The sequence below is a fragment of the Neofelis nebulosa genome, chromosome 2, assembly GCF_028018385.1.
Source record: "Neofelis nebulosa isolate mNeoNeb1 chromosome 2, mNeoNeb1.pri, whole genome shotgun sequence".
Lineage (NCBI taxonomy): Eukaryota > Metazoa > Chordata > Mammalia > Carnivora > Felidae > Neofelis > Neofelis nebulosa.
The window spans coordinates 43,668,036-43,689,265 of NC_080783.1; the positions used below are offsets into that span (position 1 = coordinate 43,668,036).

Sequence of the window (21,230 nt, forward strand, 5' to 3'; positions counted from 1 at the left end):
TTGAAAGGGGCTTCAGAAGCTTCCTTGGTGTAACATCCACACGTGCATCCGTCCATTCATCCATCCACTGAACTTGAACCAAAGGACAGAAGAAGTAAGCAAATCAGACTGGAGTCTTAGAAAGATTTCATTGTCTTCAGATGGACGGTATACGAAAAGGAAGGCAGGAAAGCCAATCTGGCCTCTCCAAACTAGCTTCTCCCACTGTGTTCTCCAAATTAGTGAATGGCAATCCTACTTTTCCAGTTGCTTGAGTGAAACATGTTGGGAGCCATCCTTGACTCTTCCCTTTGTCTCATGCCACATCTTAAGCCAACAGCATCAAAATGTACCCAGGTGTAACCGCTTCTCACTCTACTGCTACCACCTGGTTCAAACACCATCAATTCTAGGTTAGCACACAATTCCTTGCAGCTTCCTGGTGCCATGAACGGAACGTCTGTATCACCTCCCAGCCCCAAATCCATATGTTGAAGCCCTAATCCCCAATGTGATGGTATGTGAAGGTGGGAGCCTTAGGAGACAGATTTAGATGAGGTCATGAGGGCAGAGCTCCCATGATGGAACTGGGGTCCTTATAGGGGGACGAGGACACCAGAGCACACCGTCCCCTGCCCCACCCCTTGCCCTATGAAGAGGATACAGCAAGAAAGTGGCCATCTGTCAACCAGGAAGATGGCCCTCACCAAGAATGCAACCATGCTGGTCCCCTGATCTCAGACTCCCAGCCTCCAGAACTTTGAGGAATAAATGGTTCTTTTTGTTTGTTTAAGCCACCTAGACTATGGTAGTCTGTTATAGTAGCCCAACTAAGACACCTTGCTTTTACCCATTCTCCCCCTGCACTCTGCTCTCGCAGCCAGAATGACCCTTTGAAATACAAGGCAGATCATGCCAGTGGTATCATTTCCCAGCTCACTCAGACGCAACTTCCCGGCCCCAGCACAGTGGGTCTCCCTTACTCTGCTCTCGTTTTTCTCCTTGTCTGCTGCTAGCTTGCCGTATAAATTCATTTATTTACGAGGCCTACTGGCTATGGCCACTCCTCCTACCAAAATTTTAACCTCTGCGAGGGCAGGGATCCTTATCTGTTTAGTTTACTGCTGTGCTCCCAGTGCTTAGAATGATGTCTGCAATACAGTATGGACAGTTAAGATAACAACCTGCAAAATGAAATTTTTGTGTCCACTTATGTAAAAACTATCACAGACTTTTTAAAAACTCACTTTCTGGCCACGATGTTTCACCCACCTGAGCCACGTTCAGTGTAGTTGAAACCTTCTCCTGCTTGGCCTCAACCGTTCGGAAACTGAAAGCTCGTTCTAGAACTGATTGATCAATGCCGGTCAACTCACAAATTTCTTTTAACTCTGTTGGGGGACGGACACAAAAAGTGACTACACATGTGCTGCTAAAAATCCTTGTCAGGGCTTAGGATGTTCTTCCTAAAGCACATTCAAATCAAATAGTATAAAATGTAGAACTCAGAAGACTTAAAACTCAGCTCTAATTATGCTTCTGTTCAGTTTCGCTGGAAAGCATTTTCCAGTGAGGTTTTCCAGTGAACAGAAGTTTTCTTTCTAGATTAAGAAGTGGGCAGATGCTCAAAAGCAAGTTTGCTATATAAGGTTGACTCTCCGCTGACTTACCATTTTTATCTTTGATTTTGCTTTCATCTAAACCGTTCACTCGAGATTCGGGCTTGAACTCGATGTTCCCCAGTTTCAACACGGCTGCCACCACCTCCAGGACAGACTCAGCTTCGTGATCCATAAAACCCACAATCTGCATGGCATTCTGGGAGTGGGGGGAGAAAAGCAGCTGTTTTCTTTCTGTCACTCTTTATATTATTTTTTTAATGAATCATGCCACAGATTTGTTTCTAAACACACAACAACAAAAAAGACAAAGCGCCCCAGAATAAGCCCTCCAAGAGGAAACCTAAGAACAGACCTGACAGCACCAGTTGGGGCTGTAGCTTGTTTAATGGTTTCAAGCTGTGATTCAAGGGTCCCTGGGGCACTCTGCATGCTGGGGCAAAGAGGTGGAGGGAAGCAAAGAGGAATTTGGAAGAAGAGGAGGCTAAGAGCCATGCCTTGGGTTCCAACCCCCGCTTCATCCGCAGCAGCTCGGTGTGTATATCTCTGTGTCTGTGTGTGTCTGTGTGCACGTGTGCACAATGCGTGTATGCGTGTGAGTACGTGTTGTTTTTTCATACCGGGTTCTGCTGCTAGAAATAAAACCGAACAAAAAGCTTTTATGACTCCTGTATAAAAACCTCCTCGTTTATTTTACAAGAGAAAAACTGGTCTGCAAAGGTGAAGTGCCCGACCCAAGGCATTACAGGTAACAGGGAACATTCCTTCAGTCATAAGCTTTTATTAAGTGCCAATGATTTGCCAGGCAAGGCAGTTATAGAACTGGACTTGAACTCAACTCTTAATTCATGTCCAGGAAGCGAGAAGCTTGCTGTATGATGATGCTTACAGAGTTTTTAACAAATGACGTACTCAGAGAAATACTCTTTTTGAGAATAAATGCCAACAGCTTTTTTGTTTTATTTGTTTGTTTGTGATGAGACTACCCAGCCTAGCAATGGGAGTAATATAATTTTTTTGTCATGGAAAATTTCAAACATACACAACAGTAGAGAGAGCAGGAAAAGAACTCCAAGTTATTTTCACTCAGCCTTGAAGATCAACTGATGCCAGTCTTATTTCTGCTAATCTGACCTACTTCCTGCCTCCCCACCACCACAGCTAAAGTACAGTTACCATATCATGTCATAAAGGAGTAATTTTTGAAGCGCACATAAACATAGGAGATAGGATATTGTTTAAAATAATTTATTTTCAGGAGCGCCTGGGTGGCTCATTTGGTTGAGCATCTGACTCTTGATTTTAGCTCAGATCTTGAGCGCAGTGTTCGTAGGATCGAGCCCCATGTTGGGTTCCATGGCATTCTCTCACCCTCTCTCTCTGCCCCTCCCCCACTCGCACTCTCTCTCAAAACAGATGAATAAACGTTAAAAAAATAAAAATTAAATAATTTAGTTTCTAATGAACGTGAAATGCTACTCATTCTGGCTTACATGTGATTTTGGAAGTTTTCTCTCAAAAACAGTATTGATTTAATGCTTTCCTGGGACAGTTCTTACAGTTGGAAATTAACTACTAAGCTATGGCTACAAAAATATTTGGAATTTAAAGACGGCATTAAAAGAGTCAGGATAATATAATGAGAAAGCTCCTTTTGACAAATAGCAAAATCGCATGCTCCAGTAAAGCATGGGCCTTTACAATATTGTAGGATTTTAGTAAGAATACAATAAATTGTTGTATAATTCTAAAACCTTAGGGGGCATGAGTTATGGTTTTAAGAAAACTCAGAATCGTTACCAGTTCCAAATGAGCAAAAGAGTGTCACCCATTTTAAAGAGTAATGAAAGGAGGGCGCCTGGGTGGCTCAGTAGGTTAAGCTTCCGACTTCAGCTCAGGTCATGATCTCATGGTTTGTGAGTTTGAGCCTCACGTCGGGCTCTGTGCTGACAGCTCGGAGCCTGCAGCCTGCTTCGAATTCTGTGTCTCCCTCTCTCTCTGCCCCTCCCCTGCTCATACTCTGTCTCTCTCTGTCTCTCAGAAATAAATACATGTTAAAAAAAAAAAAAAAGAAAAAGAAAAAAGAAAAGGAATGCTGCTTACCTTAATTATGTTCAGTCACAGAATAAGGTGAAGGCAGCACCTTGTTAAACAGTAATGAAAGGACTGTATCTTACTTACCCTAACAGTTCTGAAATTTGCTGCATCATCCACTCCATTAACTTTGGCAGAGTCCAAACTCAGGTAGTTATATCTGCTGAAATCTCGCTCGAGTGTAAGCTTATCTATTGAATCACACATACGTGTTGGTAAGTTACTCAGTAAGTCCAACCGTCTTTAATATCTCATTCCTTAAAACCTCCAGATGAAAGTGACTTTCATATATTAGATACTGAATCAACAGAACAAAAATTGATACCCAAATACCAACAGCATTTTTCTAAAATCTACCTTTACCACTGTTGTACATATTTCAAACTACTTTTTTACATTTATTTGTAGTGAGCCCCCTTCCGTATTTTTATAATACAAAACATCTTCAATATACTATTTCATTGTAACATGATGTCTGCCTAGTGATTCCCGTGCCATTGAACATTAGGGCAGCAATAAAGGTCTTCATATAAAATGTTCTTTGGATTCTTTTGAATTACTTCATTGGGATATATTCTAAAAAATGGTGCGCCTGGCTCTGATCATTTTACGACTTATTTTGGATTGCTAATTAGTCCCCAGGAAGAAGTCCTCACTTTGAAGTGACACCCACAAGCTCTAAGACGACCAGGGCCTGACAATTCTGCCAGCTTTGTCCTTTTTAATCACTTTTGCTAATACATGTAAATAGTGAACACTTCAGTGCTGTTTTAGCTTACACTTGTTGATTATTAGTGAGAATGATTCTTCCCCAAATGTCATTTACTTTCCATACTTACAATTTGAACTATTTGCTCAAAACTTTTATCACTTAGCTATTCATTATTGGATACTATTCTGATGGACTTATATTAGTTCTCTAAAATAGCCAGAGGTCAGATTTTTAACTCTTTTATCAATTACAAATGTTTTCCCACTATTTTTAAGTTTTCACTGAGCAATTTTTTTTTTTTTTAAATAATTGTTCTCCTCTCCTGGCTCCTGCTAATTTCTTCTTCCTCAGTGAAACAATTATATTCTTCCATTTTATTGTTTAAATTTATGATTGGGGTGCCTGTGTGGCTCAGTCAGTGAACCGTCCAACTTCTGCTCAGGTCATGATCTTGTGATTTAGGAGTTCGAGCCTGGCATCAGGCTCTGTGCTAACAGCTCGGAGCCTGGAGCCTGCTTCAGATTCTGTGTCTCACCCTCTCTCTGCCCCTCCCCTGTTTGCGCTGTCTCTCTCTCTCTCCAAAATAAATAAAACATCAAAACAAAATTATGATCCACCTCCTCCAATATTCAGTTAGCTCTTTGAGTAAACCATCTGAGACCTATGCACAGCATCTGGTGAGACATAGGGACATACAGCAAGCAAATCCTGGGGTAGGATGACAGAAGCAAACATACCACGTTCTTCACTTCAACCACAGTCATAGAAAATTTTGAAGAAAATTAAAAAGAATGCTTTGGAAAATGCTTTGACACTAAAAATTAAATTAAAACACAGAAAAAGGGACTTACTGAGGAGCTCTTCAGAGGCACCAGAGAGCAGCTGATAGAACACGTGGAAGTTTCTTTCACCTCTCGGTTGCTTAACAACTCGAGACTTCTCTAAAAGATCTAAAGAGAAAAGAGTCAAATCATAGTATATTATTAATTTGCTTTCAAATCTACCATGGTTCTTCTTCCCCACCCCCCCCCTCACTTTCTTTTTCATTTTCTGTGTTTAATGAAATAATAACAGAAACTACATTTTCAGTTCTTTCAGGAAGAAGCCTCACTATAACTAAAATTACCAAATTAAACAAACCAGGTTCTTTTCAAACAATAGTAAATATGCAAAATAAGTTCAACAATACATTCAACAAGCTGATTAAAGACAAAACATTTTCCATATTAATATGCTTTTGGTGTTATATGTGATACTTTCTTTGATTCCAGATACTTTTATCCAGTGATGAGATGTCTTACCAAGTTTTCAAACTTTCATGCAAAAATGAAGGAAGGAAGGAAGGAAGGAAGGAAGGAAGGAAGGAAGGAAGGAAGGAAGGAAGGAGGAAGGAGGGAGAGACGGAAAAAAAGCCAACCAACCACAAAAAAGAGACATTGTGGCAGTACACAAGAGGTGGCAAAGTAAGTACAATGGCAGAGGGGATTCCTGTCTGAAGTCTTGCGTACCACCGACCAGTGATATAACAGGGGCTCTGGATTCTGTAGGCACAAGCCAAATTGAGTTACAAAATTCTGAATCAGTGATCCCATTATTAATTTAGAGAACACACACATTTGATTTCCAGTCAGGCTGAAATCTAAACATTATCAACAAATGAGTGAGAGAGAAAAAACGCGCAAGTTCTCTGGGCAGGGTCATTGAACTTCTCAATTTGTATTTCTGGAATCCATATGAGCATGGAAAGAGGAGCCTAGGTAGAATGAAAGAATGTGGATCTGGTAAATGAGAAGACCTAGGGTGTTCCCCAGACACAGGGTCATTTATAAGAATGAAGAGATGGGTTACAAGGACACATAAAATTAAATTGACTAAAACAAGAACAAAAATATGTAAATTCAAAAATTATAGTAACGGGATGCTCCCGAGTTTTCATCTCCAGCGCCCATTTGACTTGGATGACTGCCAACACCCTCCCTCAAATCATACATGGAGGATAATGAAGACTTTATATTAAGCAAAACGAAAGAAAATTGAAAATTGAAAAGCACCAGTGAGACAAAATTTAGAAAAGAAGGGGTTGTGTACTACTCATCATCTCTAAGGACTGACTGTTTCAGTTAAGAAGTAAATACTGACGCACAAAGCAGAAGACAGAACAAGCAGATAAGATAAAAATGCAGTTTGCTTGTACTGATCATGTGACCAAGCTCCTATGGGGTTCTAAGAATACAGGTACAGTTTCAGAAGAAAGAATCTACAGAGCATGAGCAGATTCTTCATGGAGAAGCTAATCCTCATAGGAAACTCCTCGAGCCTCGAAGAAAGTAACTCAACTGCATGAAAAATATAAACAAATGCTATGGTTCACTTCATCTGTTCACACACATTTCCTTCAAATCAGCTCACTTACTGCTCACCCACTACGTGCCAGGACTGGGAATGCACCCAGCACCGACTGCAAATATGAAGACGTTCGAGAGCCACACCTGCTCCCAATTTCTCCCAGCACCCAAGCCAACAGCAGCAACTCTTTCCAAGGTGGGATGGCAAGGCCCTTAAGAAAGAGCAGGAGGTGGGGGTGGGGAAGGCAGAATGACCATGTGGGTCAAAGCCCACAACACCCAGGCTCTTCCCATAGCGTTAAGAATACTGCCATATGGGGCGCCTGGGTGGCGCAGTCGGTTAAGCGGCCGACTTCAGCCAGGTCACGATCTCGCGTCCGTGAGTTCGAGCCCCGCGTCGGGCTCTGTGCTGACAGCTCGGAGCCTGGAGCCTGTTTCCAATTCTGTGTCTCCCTCTCTCTCTGCCCCTCCCCCGTTCATGCTCTGTGTCTCTCTGTCCCAAAAATAAATAAAAAACATTGAAAAAAAAAAAATTTTAAGAATACTGCCATATACCTTGAGAGTACTGGCAGCCTGCTTCCCTCTCATTTCATAGGCGCACCTTACTAAGGATGACAGCTGTTTGATGTCACTTATCTGGTCACATTCTAACAAGCAAATTGTGGTACTTCAAGACATGAAATAATACCCTCAAAGCAAGACAGGGCCACACTGTACAACGGCAATGCATTGCCAGCCTAATGCTTGGCACTTTTTGCACAAATGCTGACAGGAAATGAAGAGTATAAAACGGCGACAGCTAGAAGATTTAGCAGAGAACAGCCACTAAGTTCAAGAACAATGTGCACAGCGTGGAAAGGAATGTTGGTTGATGTACTTCTTGAACCACACGTGCTGATACGATCAGTGATTACTATCATTTTCAAATATGAAACATACTACAATGTGTGTTTAAAAGGAAAGGTACAAAGGGGAATAGGAAGGGAACTTTCATTGACCTGCTCTGCATTCGTGCTTCTCATTCGTAATCCTATTCAACCCCAAACACCTCCCCTGAGTTGGCTTTATAATCCTTATTTTATATAGAAGAAAATGAGGCTCACATCACACTGTTACTAAGTGACACAGCCAGAATTGAAAGCTTCAGGTGACTAAGATATCACATTTCTGCTGTTTGTAATTTTCCAGCAAAAAGAATGCAAAATCCATAAACACTAGGAAAGGCCATACTTTACATAAAATACATGACTTCACCTAAGCAACTCAGTCACAAAATAAAAAACCTCTTATTACAAAGCAGTTGAAGGTTTTATCACCTAAAATGCTTAGTCTATTACTCCAGAACTTCCTATTTCTTTATGACTTTTCTCCTAAGTTACAAGCTTCTCGGTAGAAAAGTAATCAGGGAAAAGGTTTGCCCCAAATAATTTGCTGATGCGTAAAACCATTCCCTATTCTACTTTTAAAAAAAATTTTTTTTAATGTTTATTTATTTTTGAGACAGAAGAGAGACAGAGCATGAATGGGGGAGAGTCAGAGAGAGAGGGAGACACAGAATCCAAAACAGGCTCCAGGCTCTGAGCTGTCAGCACAGAGCCCGACGCGGGGCTCGAACTCACGGACCGCGAGATCATGACCTGAGCCGAAGTCGGATGCTTAACCGACTGAGCCACCCAGGCACCCCCCTATTCTACCTTTTTAAAGGCGCATGCACCAACATAATCTAAGAGTATGAAGCCATATCAAATAATTACTCAAAGCACAGAACATAAATTAAATTTACTATCAAGACTTGCTACCCGACCAAATTAATTTACTGAATGTTCCCCTGAATTAAGTCAAAGCAAACACCGGCTCAGCCTTCCTTTTGGCCTCACATGCTCCTGCCACCACTGATTGAGCCTCTGCTCAGAAGATTTAGTAAAGAACAGTACAGGATATGCCAATATCTAGTGGAGATACCTAGTGGAGAAGACAGTAGGAGTCTCCATGCATTCCAATGCAGATGCATTTCTTTCTCCAAATACAAACTTAAGTTCCCATTAAATCTGATACAAACTTACACTTTAAGGGAAGAAATAAATCTATCAAGCCATTCTAAAGGAGAAAACCAACAGACAGGGACACAGGCTCTGGAAGCAGAACTTCCCCACCTACCCCAGCATGGTATTGCCACCTGACTATTACCAGAATGAGCCTGTCATTCAGGGGCTTTCCGAGTCCTGACTAATTACCAGCTAGTCTACGGCAGGGACATGTGCCTGTGCACAGCACAGGCCAGCCTCCCCTCAGTACAAGACATGAAAGAAGTAAAATGGCCGTGTTTTTTGCACCTGCTGGAGAAGGAAGTCTTTTAATTGGCAAAGGAATAGCAGGATAAGTAGTGGTTTGGAAGAAAAAAGAACATCACATTACTTTAGAACATAACAGATGAAGGATGAGATGGCAAGATTAAATGTATTTTATGTATAGTCTACCTTCCTGAAAAAGAAGAAATGGTCCAAGTCCAAGGCTTAAGGAATCATCAGCTTTTTTGCTAGGAAGGCTAGAATGACAATGAAAGTCCATGATGCACAACACCGACCCACCCCCAGAGATCCTGTGCTCCTCTCCAATTGCTCAGAGATAAATATTATGGATCCAGTGTCTGAGTGGCATTCAGGTTTTTCGAATCCATTTATGCCCCTTCACTGATGCATTTAGCAATACCGATGGGCCTGCACTCTAAGTAACCAGTGAGTTACAGAGCATGACTGATGGTAGTTTCAGCAGAAAACTCTATGAGCTTAAGTGTGCTCATGGATTAGGGTGTACATTCTAAAGTCAACCTTGTACTTTTCCTGGAAATAGACAACAAAGCCTTCAAGGATGACAATCAGGAAGTTTCACTAGTAACAAATTTTAAAGTCAAAAAGACGGGACAAAGGTCTTCTTACAAATTGCACCGTGAATGCGTGTTACAGGGAGAGCAAATGAGAACGCTCACCATGGGGCTCTCTCTCAGCCTGGGGATCACAGGAATCTCCATCCACCCGCAGGCCACAGGTCTTGACACACATGAACCACGTGGCACGCCACAGCATGACAATTTTACCCTGACCCCCACCTTCACTGCGGCATTGTAATTTTTAAGAAATCAGCTTAAAGTTTTCTCAAAAATCAGTGTCCTGGAATTATTAAGTCAACACTATAGGTAGCTGGACCCAGTGTATGAGAAGCTATGCAAGGGTTTCTGTGTCTGCATGTGCAAACTGGGCTTTAAAACACCAGGCAAACTTGGCTTATTATCTCTCTAATCAACTACTGTTTTTTATTATAGCATCTGTTTACATACATATAGCACATGTGTATTTTCACAACTGATTTTTTCTAATATAAATTTAATGTTTATCTATTGATTAAAAATTTACTCACATAGGTATATACCTGAATCTAAAACTCCATACCCAACTCTGAAATAAAATTAATGAGATACAGCCCATGATATCTTATTATTAGATATACTATCCTAATTAATTTAGATATATTTGAACAAACACCTGACTTCTTCTATATTTGTATATAATCTTGTTTCATGGCAAACATACAGTCTTTCTTCAGAGTAAACATATTTTTTTTAATTTTTTTAAGGTTTCATTTATTTATTTTGAGAGAGAATAGGGGAGGGGCAGAGAAAGAGAGAAAGAGAGAGAATCCCAGGTAGGCTCTACACTGTCAGCACAGAGCCCAACGCAGGGCTCAATCTCATGAACCGTGAGAGAATGACCTGAGCTGAAATCAAGAGTCGGGCGCTCAACCGACTGAGCCACCGAAATGCTCCGGTAAAAATATTTTTGTAAAAGAAAAACCGCCACAGTAAAACCGAGAAAAAGAAAAGCATGGATTTTTATACAAAGCCATCCATTACAGGGTAAAAGAATTGCTCTTGGAAATTTGTCTTATTGCTACGGATACTTCACAACCAATGATTGATTATTTCTGTCTTCTTTGGAAGCTCTGAATATTGAAGCACTAAAAAATGCCCAGCTTTGTATTATAAACCAGACAAGGTGTGTCTTAGTTTCTGGCGAATTTCGATCCTAAAGAAGACAGGTTAAAAAGACACTGTTTATTGATGAATATTCACTCGCTGTTGAGAACAGACTCATGTACAGGTAATCTCCACCTCCGCCTCAATATTTACATATTCTCAGAAAACAAGGCAGAGCAGAGCTTCCTTTAGGAAGTATTCCAACAGGCAGCTTTGCTCCTAGTCAGCACCTTGTCATCAATAATAGCAAAGGTATGATCCAAAAGGAAAAAGAAAGTTATAAATCCCAAACCATCTAAAAGAGTAAAACTATATTCCATTTCCTACAAATGGCATGGATGTGGATATATATAAACACGTAGACAGCACATAAAAGTGTAAGCCAATTGTATCATAAATTCAAAAAATTATAAAGAACAGGAGTTCAGAGACTGGCTCCGTCCCCCCTCTCCCCTGTGAGTGGGGTCCTTGTTCCTTCCTGCTCTAAGGATGCCTTGTGGAAGGATCTCCTTAGACTAACTCCCTAGCCTCTCTCAGCCTCTTCCTCACTCTTCACCCAGGCAGGAGGAGGGACTTCTCTGAGCAGTGAGGTGTGGAGAGGGATGTGAGCATGCACACACACTTCAGCCTTCTGGTTCCCCCCACTGTGTTCCCATTCAGCTTACTCTGGTAACTAAGTAAGCTCTACTTACCAGCGCTCGAAGATAAATGGGGCAATGCACACAAGGAGAGGCCAGGGGTTGCTTAACGCTGTGATGCCTAAGTCTTGCCAGGCTGCCAGAGGACTACTAGCACACCTGCTTGGGTGAGAAACCAAAAGCCACTTTCTTCAACCTTGCCTCTAACAGTAAGAAAGCTGCATCCTCTCCAAAGTGATTGATTCCTGTGCCTATGTCTCAGGATTCCAAACTGGGTGGGGGAAAGTAGATTGTCTATTAGACCACTACATCAGTTAGTTTTTGCTACATAACAAATTTTGCCCAAACTTAGCAGCTTGAACTAATAATACCATTTATCAGTTCATGAGTCTGAGCATCACCTTCGCAGTTCTGGTCTGAGCCAGCTTGGCTGATCCCTCCTGGGCTTGTTCATAGGCTGGTGGTCTGCAGGCAGCTGGTTGATCTAAGGTGCCCTCACTCATATGTCTGATGGTACATTCCACGTGGTCTCTCACCATCCAGCAAACTAGCCCAGGTTCACCCACATGGTGGTAATGAGAGGGTTCCCAAGAGGAGCATGGGAGGACACACTCCAGTACGGAACCAACTTTCAAGTCTCTGGCTGTGCCACGTCTACTATTGTTCCATTGACCAAAACAACACTCATGGCCAAACCCTGAGTCACCGAGAGAGGGGACTGCTCAAGGGTGTAGACACAAGGTGAGAAATTACTGTAACCATTCCTGAGAAAAATCTATCAGATTGGAGCTTATTAAAACAAAACGGTGACAAATCATTTGACATTCTTCCAATTGAGAAGTGGGACCTACGTGCCTCACCTCTGACTCTGGGCAAGCTTGTGCCTACTTTGACCTAATAAAGTACAGTGGAAGTAACACTGTATGATCTCTCAGACTACTGCAGGATGTTTCCTCTTGGGACACTCTCTCTCAGAACCTAGCCACCTGTGAGAGCCCACACCACACAAGGCCACATGTAGGTGGCTCCAGTCAACAGTCCCAGTTCAGCACATGCTTTGAATCATCCTAGCCCAGGAGCCTGACATGTGACATATGATCAAGCTTCTAGAAGACTCCAACATCCACTCCACATCCACTCATGCAAGTCACACCCAACCAGTTGTCTTCCCAGCTGAAGTCCCACATATCAGGGAGACAGGCCAACCCTACTGTGCCCTACCTGAATTCTCGATCCCCAGAGTCCAACGGCCTATGATAGGGCCATTGTTTTACACCCTACTAAGTTTGGGGTGGATTAATAAGTGGGCAACAAGCTAATTTCAATATTTGCCTTCCTTCATAATTCACAGGATAGTATTTCTTTCAAGCCAAAAAGAGAAGGCAGTGACAGATGAAGTTTGAATACCAATAATTTTGTTGCCTTTCTGGGATTTAGAAAAAGCCTTTAAAAACAAATAGCATAGAATATTCAGATATATAAAATAAGTCAGCCATAGGGATGTACTGCACAGCATATCAATTATAGTTAATTATCCCGTACCACATATTTGCAAGTTGCTAGGAGAGCAGACCTTAAGAATTCTCATCACCAGGAAAGAAAAGTGTCTGTAACGATGTACGGTGGCCAGATGCTAACTAGACTTATTGTGGTGATCATTTAGCAATACTTATTTGAAATCACTATGTTGTACACTGAAACTCACATAATGCTGTACGTCAATTATATCTCAATAAAAAATTGTCTTAAATATTCCAGATAAAATTACCCAATAAAGCAGGAGCTTTATTTCTTGATAAATCTGTCTATGTCACAGCGATATCACCTGTTATTTCCTGTGTGCTTGCGTTTATTAATTAATTCAAGAAATATATGTTAGGTGTCAGACGCTATTTTGGTTGGTGTCATTCAGCAATGAACCACACAAACTAAGTCTCTGTCCGTATAGGACATATATTTGGCTAGGGGCTAAAGACAACAAGAACAAGAAAGTAAGTATGTAATAACGAGAAAAAGTAAACATTTACTGAATGTTTACTAGGTGCCAGGCATTGTTAAAAGAGTTCAGATGTTAAAAAATTTACACCTTTTCACAACACTATGAGATCGGTACTCTTACTACCTCATTTCAAAGATGAAAAACTGGGAGACACAGAGAAATAAGTAACTTACTGTCTCGTTGTTTAGACATGAGAAACCACATGATAAGAGTTGCTCAAGTAGCCTCATAGATATGCCCCAAATAATGAAGCAGGGAAAGGTAGGGCCTGCCTATATTTAACCAATTCCATCTTCAGTTCTGGATTTACTGAGCACCTGCTGTGTGTCAGATATTACATGAGCTCTTCATACACTCCTGTGAACAGGAAAGCCATACCTCCTGTCCTTAAACTATTAAGGACAAGTATATATGCACACCTGAAACATAAGGCTTTTTTAGAGCATATCTATCGGTGCTATTCTTCTTTTAGGAAATAAAATCCCTCCAGACTTTTCTCACATTTTCTTCACAGTGAAAACTGCCATCAAGTGCCACAGCTATAAGAAAGTACCTAGACTATTAATTAAAGCAACAGGTTGCCAAAAGTTTCTAGTTCATAACACTAGGTCCAAAATCTTCAAACACAAATGTATAAATCGTATGACACCTACAAGCATTAACAAAGTAGCAGAAATACTACCTCATAAAATAAGATGTGCTAACTCTGCTTCCACATTTTATCTTCCCTACTGAAGCATGGGTGCCATTTTCTATTTCCATTATGCCCCTTGCCTAACAACAGTAACCTTAGAGATACAGTTGTCAGGCGAGTTCAAGACTTAGGTTTTCAAGCATCCCTCTTCTAGAAAGAGAGAGTAAGTCATGGGGCTTTCTCTTCCACTCACAGGGAGCCCAACTAGCTTGGCTGATCACGTGTCTTCTTCCAGGTATTAAGTACAACCAACGATGATCTACACCGTTACTACACGGCTGCTGGAAGGTGAGGCAAAATAGACTTCCCACAAAACGGCAAATCTTTTCCTCTTTTCTGGACTACAAGAAGCTAACTTTTGGCAGTTTAGAGAGAGCAAGAATGAGTTTGCCCATTGCTTTACACCCCTGAAGCCAGGAGACAGCAACTCCCACTGACCACCTATGAGTCAGTGCTCTATGTACATAGGGTGAAATTTCCTGCTCTTAACACGCATGTAGTCCTTTCCTTTCTGAAGCAAAGGGTACTCTAAAATACAGGGTGTTCCCACTACCACAAATTTCCATCTAATTTCATTGTGGGAACAAATGGTAACGAACACCATAAAAAATCCATTCATGAGGATATATTAATCTTAACTGGAAACGAAATGAGTGTTTAATATTTATTCTCCATGGATACTGCAAGAATCAGGGGCAGGAAGACATTTCTGTTTGGAACATACTCTTCAAAATGTAAAACCTAAGTTACTTTCTAATACTTACAACAAAATAATCCTTAAATATTTTCCTAGAATCCTCAAAAGCAATTTTGATTCAGTCATTCCACAATGTTTAGATTATTACCCTCATTTTAAAAATAGGGTATTGTTAAATTAATAACTAGAGTTCATCTGTCTTGTAAAAAGTGCTAAAGATATATAAATATCTTTCAGAATAAAAATTAAGCATTCCTTGAAATGGTGGTCTTCAAACCGGGTCAAATCCTTTTTCCTTCACAGCTATCATGAGCCACCAGACGTTGTGCGGAAAGCTTACAAGGGTGGTCATCAGTGCTTCTGGTTACATCATATATGGTTTGCATGAATACTTTTTGTTTCCATATTTGACATAAAGCCATTTAACCTAAGCAGCCAGTTTCATTTCACATTAAAGATTCTCTTCAAACGTTTCTCTGACAAGTATGTATTTTTAAAAATATGGCTTAATCCCAATGTATGGCACACAAAGGGGAAACTAAAATAGAAAATCAAACTATGTAAAAACTACAGAACAGTGGGAACGGGAAGAACCATAGAATTCTTCCACTTCAATCCCACTGTTTCAAAGAGAGGAAGCTCTAGAGGAGGCTGGGTGGCTCAGTCAGTTAAGCGTCCGACTTCAGCTCAGGTCATGATCTCACCATTCGTGAGTTCGAGCCCCACATCGGGCTCTGTGCTGACAGCTCAGAGCCTGGAGCCTGCTTTGGATTCTGTGTCTCCTCCCTCTCTCTGCCCCTTCACAGCTTGTGCTCTGTCTCTCAAAAATAAACATTTAAAAAACATATCCCTCTGCCACATTCAAAAACACACACACACACACACACACACACACACACACACACACACACAGATAAGGAAACCCTACCCCTAGGTTTCTCTCTGAAATGTGATTTAAAAACTTAAAAAATCAGCTACACATTTTCCTCAAATCACTTAAAATGTTAATTTTCAAATGGCATTCCTCTGGTTCGAGTTCACCAGCAAAGATCTCAGGGGCCCCCAGAGGCGTTCTGGGGTTCTGGCTACTCATCTTCTTTACCAGATCAGATCTTGTTTCCTCTATTTCCTATTTGGGGTTCGGCATACAATCTCATTTGAAGGAAGAATGCCACTGCTATAACAAATCTAAAGGGCATTGTTTTGGACACCTGAGTCAATTTATTACCTTTTTTTCTAGTGCAAACTTAGATTTTTTTCAATCCCAATAGGTGGTGAGGAGGCCAGCGGTGATGGGAGGTTCAGTGGTGCGGCCTCAAAAACATAGAAGGATTCAAGAGGATAACCAGGCTGTGGTTCCGGGAGGAAGTGCACAAACCCTAAGTTGTCATTTCCTATTTTCCAAATGAAGCAACTACTAAATCAATACAAGCAGAAATATGAGGGCAGTGCTGTACGTACTGCAGGTTCAAAGTCACTGGAGAAGGGGCCATATTTACAACAATCACGCCCACTTTAGAAAACTCTGGACCTGGGGCTGTTCATTTTTTCACCTTTGACAAGGACATTTCACTTCCATAATCACTAATCATGACTAAGGGAGGCTAATAAATTTGTAGTTTTTCCTACTAGGTTTATCACATGTTAATTATCTAATTACACCAAGACAAACAAAATTTCCCACAATAAAATCTGAAGTACAGGTCCACTCATTTTATTGAATAAATGTTACCCAAAAAGTTACTAAAAAGTTATTAAATTAAAAAAACTGTATTTTATTTTTTTTTAACTGTTTATTTATTTATTTTGAGAGCAGAGAAAGAGAGAGAATGCTAGTGGGAGAGGGGCGGGGGGTGGGGGTGGGGAAGAGAATCCCAAGCAGGCTCCAGGCACACAGCACAGAGCCTGACAAGAGGCTTGAACTCACTAACTGTGAGATCATGACCTGAGCTGAAATCAAGAATCAGATGCTTAACTGACTGAGCCACCCAGGTGCCGCATATTTATATTCTATTTTTAATCATGAAATAATTTTGTTAAAGAAATGAACCATCGCAGGATCCTTTTTGTTAAATAATTAACTTAAAGACCTAAAGAATCTAAAATACGGTTGGACTAATTCTTATTTCTTTAGCAAACTTTTAAAGATTTTCAAAGACAAAGACTTTAAGTGGTCTTTAAAAAAGATTTAGACATGCTAAAACAATCTGAAATCACAGTCTAACATAACACATAGTCTGAAACACATTGTCTAAGAAAAAGAAATTGTATTCTTATATCTATCTCTTAAAGACTCAAGTATCTAAAATATTCTAATATATGTTTTGCTATTCTGAACTTCTTTGAAAGGATTCAAGTAAAATACTCACAGTTACTTATCACTCCTCCCAGTGGATCGCCTTTAAAATCAAATTCAATGTCCATATATTTGCCCTGCCAAAGAAAGACTCTGTGAGTTTCAAGTTGACCTCAAAATATTCAGTCAGCACATCTTCTCAGAAAATAGCATACTAATAAGCCCTTTATACATTTGTTTAAATGTAATTAACAGACAATTTATGTAACCATGAGGCTAACAATATGCCTCCATAAATAATTCATACTAAATACCCCATTAGCTCAAAGCTAACATATCATGTTGCTAATTTAAGAATAGATCTTCTTAGGCAACATGTGACTTTTCCATTTCAGATACGTGTTTCAAATCTCTGAAGTGTGTGTGTATATTCAATTCAAGAATAAAAACTGGGAAAAGGCAGTACTCCTTGTATATGCACTAGTCGGGAATATAAATTATTTCACTTTTATAAGCAAAATGGTTTTAAGCCATGGCTAAGAAACTCCCAAGCATACTGGATAGTGGATAAAATGGAACACATAAAATACTGTTTTTATATCTACTCAAATGAAATGCATGATTATATGGTGTGGCCAATCCAGAATCAAAGACTGATCATTATTACTCTCTTTGGTTTTTGATCTAGATTATACAGCAATATATATATCCCAGGTTCCTATTACATTTTATAGATGGTATTTTAAACACACAGAAACACACATGGAGTTTCATACTATGATTTTTAAAGAACTGGTCTATAACTATCTAGTTAAAGAGTAACAAGTATAACAGAGTAACCCTGACAGCTGTTTTTTGTTTGGAAAAGGGATTGTTGATCTAATAAGTGGTCCTTTTGTTTCATGTTCTACTTTAGTAATAGTCACATAGATGGCTTGTAAATAATTCTCCCAAAGAATTACCACTTTAACTCCTTCTGTTTTCAAAATCATAGTAAGGGGGAAGAAACATGATCACATGGCACTCAGTCAACAATGCAATCTGTGACTTTTTATTAGCTTATATATGCTCCCTCGCCCTTTTCTTTCTTCATTGTCAAGGGTCACCTGTCCTAAGTCTTCTCTTATTCATTAAGCAAATGCCTATTAAGCATTTCCTAGATACTAACATAGACACAAGGAAAAAAGTGAGCACAGTTCCCACCCTCAAGGAACTTACAGCCTGAGGGGAATTGAGGTAGGTAACGAGATTTCTGTGTCTGGAGATAGATCCTACGGTGGGTCAGGGACACAAAGAAAGGGGGATGAATGGTGAAGTCGACCCTAGCTTAAATGCTAAGTATCAGGGTTAAGTAAGGCAGCAAGGAGGCGAGAGAGCAGGAAGGAGCAGGCACAAGAATCAGTAACCATGGACACCTGGGTGGCTCAGTTGGTTAAGCATCTGACTTCGGCTCAGGTCATGATCTCACAGCTAGTGAGTTTGAGTCCTGCATCGGGCTCTGTGCTGACAGCTCTGAGCCTGGAGTCTGCTTTGGATTCTATGTCTCCCCTTCTCTCTGACCCTATCTCACTCGTGCTCTATCTCTCTCTCTCAAAAATAAATAAACATTAAAAAAAAAAAAAAAAGAATTGGCATCCATGATGATGGTGAGGGACGCTGGAGCATATCATGGCATCAGAACATTCACCTGACAGCAAAGTCCTGTCAATAAACATTCCTAAACAGGGAAGTCATGATCAGACCTGCCTATTTGCAAGATCACCCTAGATAATGTGGAATGGACTGAAAGGAACAAAACCAGACAGAGCTGATAGGAAGTTACAGTAGTCATGGGAGAAATGTTGGTGACTTTCAGCAGCAGTAGCGATAAAGGGAAGATTAAACAGAGTTGAGAGTCACAATGACGGATCCCGTTTGGACATACGAGGTTAACACAAGGCAGGGGCAATGATTAAAAAGTCCAGGAATGTGGCCCAGGCAACTTAGTGATCAGTCATGCCCTCCATGATGGCAGCAGACACAAAGGAAGGGAGAAACCATAACTTCATAGGAGAGTCAGAGGCTGACCATATGAGAGGGGGTGATTTTGATGGAGGGTGGTTCCTAGACACAGGAAGTGACCAGATCTAGAGCACAGGTGGAGGGATTAGTGCAAGACAGGAGTTGAGAATCTCCCAGTGTGACAGGAGGGTATCTATGTAGATACAGGGCCAGGTGAGGCACCAAAGCTGAGGACTTGGATGAGGAGGAAGAGGAAGACGATGATGATAATGATTTCCATGAAGTAAGCATAACACCATCAGAGTAAAGGATAGGAGGTTTGAAGACAGTAGACTAAACACTGCAGAGCATGGAAAAGAAAGTTGACCAGGAATAAACTAATGGGCAGCACAGAGAATTCAGATGATCTTGGAATGGCATTCTTCCCATGAGCATGTCATGAGTCTACTCAGAGAAAACCAATTACCTCCAAGACCTGAACCTGAAACTCCAAGCCCTCCAATTGAGGCCCCGACCCATCCTTCCAGGCCTTTGGCCCCCAGCTCCCTTCACTGACCCTCTCATCCAGCCACTAACTTGGACAAGTGCAGATCCTCTCTGGTCTCTCCCCTCAGCTTCCCCATACTGTGCCGCCAGGTCTTCCTGCTTTCTACTCAATTTTGGCACATTTCAATCTTACGGGCCCACTCAGAACTGTCCCCTGCCCCAGACTCCTCCAGCTTCTCTATTCTGAACTTCCATAAAATGCAACCTGTACCTTTCATGGGAAACTTACTATTTTATGTGTTGTGTTGTAAACACAACACGTTTAGACATGTTCATTCTTTCAGACTAAGTCTATAAGCTTCTTAAAAATAGGTATTTATTCATCAATGATTTCTGAGTGTCTACTATGGCGCCAGGCACTGTGGGGCCACCACCGTGAATACGAAGGCTGGAGTACTTGCTCCCATGGCCCCTACTCTCTAAGGTCCATGATCAGAGAGAAACAGAGAAAGTGAATACAGTAATTCCAGAGACGGGGCGCCTGGGTGGCTCAGTCGGTTAAGCATCTGACTTTGGCTCAGGTCATGATCTCGCGGTTTGTGAGTTCGAGCCCCGCATCGGGCTCTGTGCTGACAGCTCGGAGCCTGGAGCCTGCTTCAGATTCTGTGTCTCCCTCTCTCTCTGCCCCTCCCCTGCTCATGCTCTGTCTCTCTCTGTCTCTCAATAATAAATAAGCGTTAAAAAAAAAATAATTCCAGAGACTAATGAATGCCCGAAAAAAACAAAAACAGGATGAAGTCAGAGTCTATAAAAAGCATCATGGAAGTGACACTTGAGGTGAGATCGAAATGATACAAGATGGCAGCTGTGTAATGATCTGGGTACAAGCACATCATGCAGAAGGACCAGCAAGTGCAAAGATCTAAGCAAGAAGGCGCTTAGCACTCCAGGCAGTCACAAGGGCCTGTGCCACCGAGGCTGGGCATGCAAGGGCAGGGTGGAGCAAGCCCCGGCTGATGTAGGCAGCCATGGGAAGCTCCAGGAGGAGCCTGTACTGCATTCCGGGTCCAACAGGAAGCCACTGAGGTCTTTCAGCAGGGAAGTGATGAGGCTTAAGTTTATAAAGGTCACTCTGGATGCCAACAGGGAAAGGTCTGAAGGCTCCAAGAGGAGATACAGGGAGACCTATGCTTAACTGTGTTTAAAAAAACAACAGAGGTTTCAAACAAATGGATATGTTGCATGGGTTTTTCTATCCTTACGGAATGAGAGGTTTGGTAATGGAATTTTCCTGACCCTGTGGATTCTCTCCTCTTAGTGCCCAGCTTGGCTCTCTACAGATAGTAGACACTCAACTATTACTCCTCTTCCCTCCTCTGAAATCCTTGGTTGGGAAGAGTGATTCTCTTTTCAAAAACGCTGGGTCACTTTCTTAGTAGAAGTTCAATCTATCCAACTAGAGGCACTTGGGTGGGGCGCACTGAGAAGCACTCCACTATGGCAGCTACGACAAGCATGCATAAGTACACGACCTCGGCTTCTATCACACTGCTCAGGGAAGAGAGCAAGAAGTTCATTCTAGGTTGACCCATTAAACACGGTCAAAGGAAACGCAATTCCCTTGGAGTACAAATATATAA

The 21,230-nt window shown here is 41.2% G+C and overlaps 1 protein-coding gene across 4 annotated transcripts in view; it reads right to left on the reverse strand.

Moving 5' to 3' along the window:
* The window catches only part of MYO1B (myosin IB), a 189,540-nt gene that overhangs the window by 58,680 nt on the left and 109,630 nt on the right, over positions 1 to 21,230 (reverse strand). For all 4 annotated transcript variants that reach the window (XM_058710880.1, XM_058710897.1, XM_058710887.1 and 1 more), the window contains exons 7-11: positions 17,177 to 17,240; positions 5,256 to 5,354; positions 3,780 to 3,883; positions 1,650 to 1,797; positions 1,252 to 1,370 (exon numbers count right to left, since the gene is read on the reverse strand). In XM_058710880.1, coding sequence (XP_058566863.1) covers positions 1,252 to 1,370; positions 1,650 to 1,797; positions 3,780 to 3,883; positions 5,256 to 5,354; positions 17,177 to 17,240 — 534 coding nt within the window. The remainder of the gene's footprint in view (positions 1 to 1,251; positions 1,371 to 1,649; positions 1,798 to 3,779; positions 3,884 to 5,255; positions 5,355 to 17,176; positions 17,241 to 21,230) is intronic.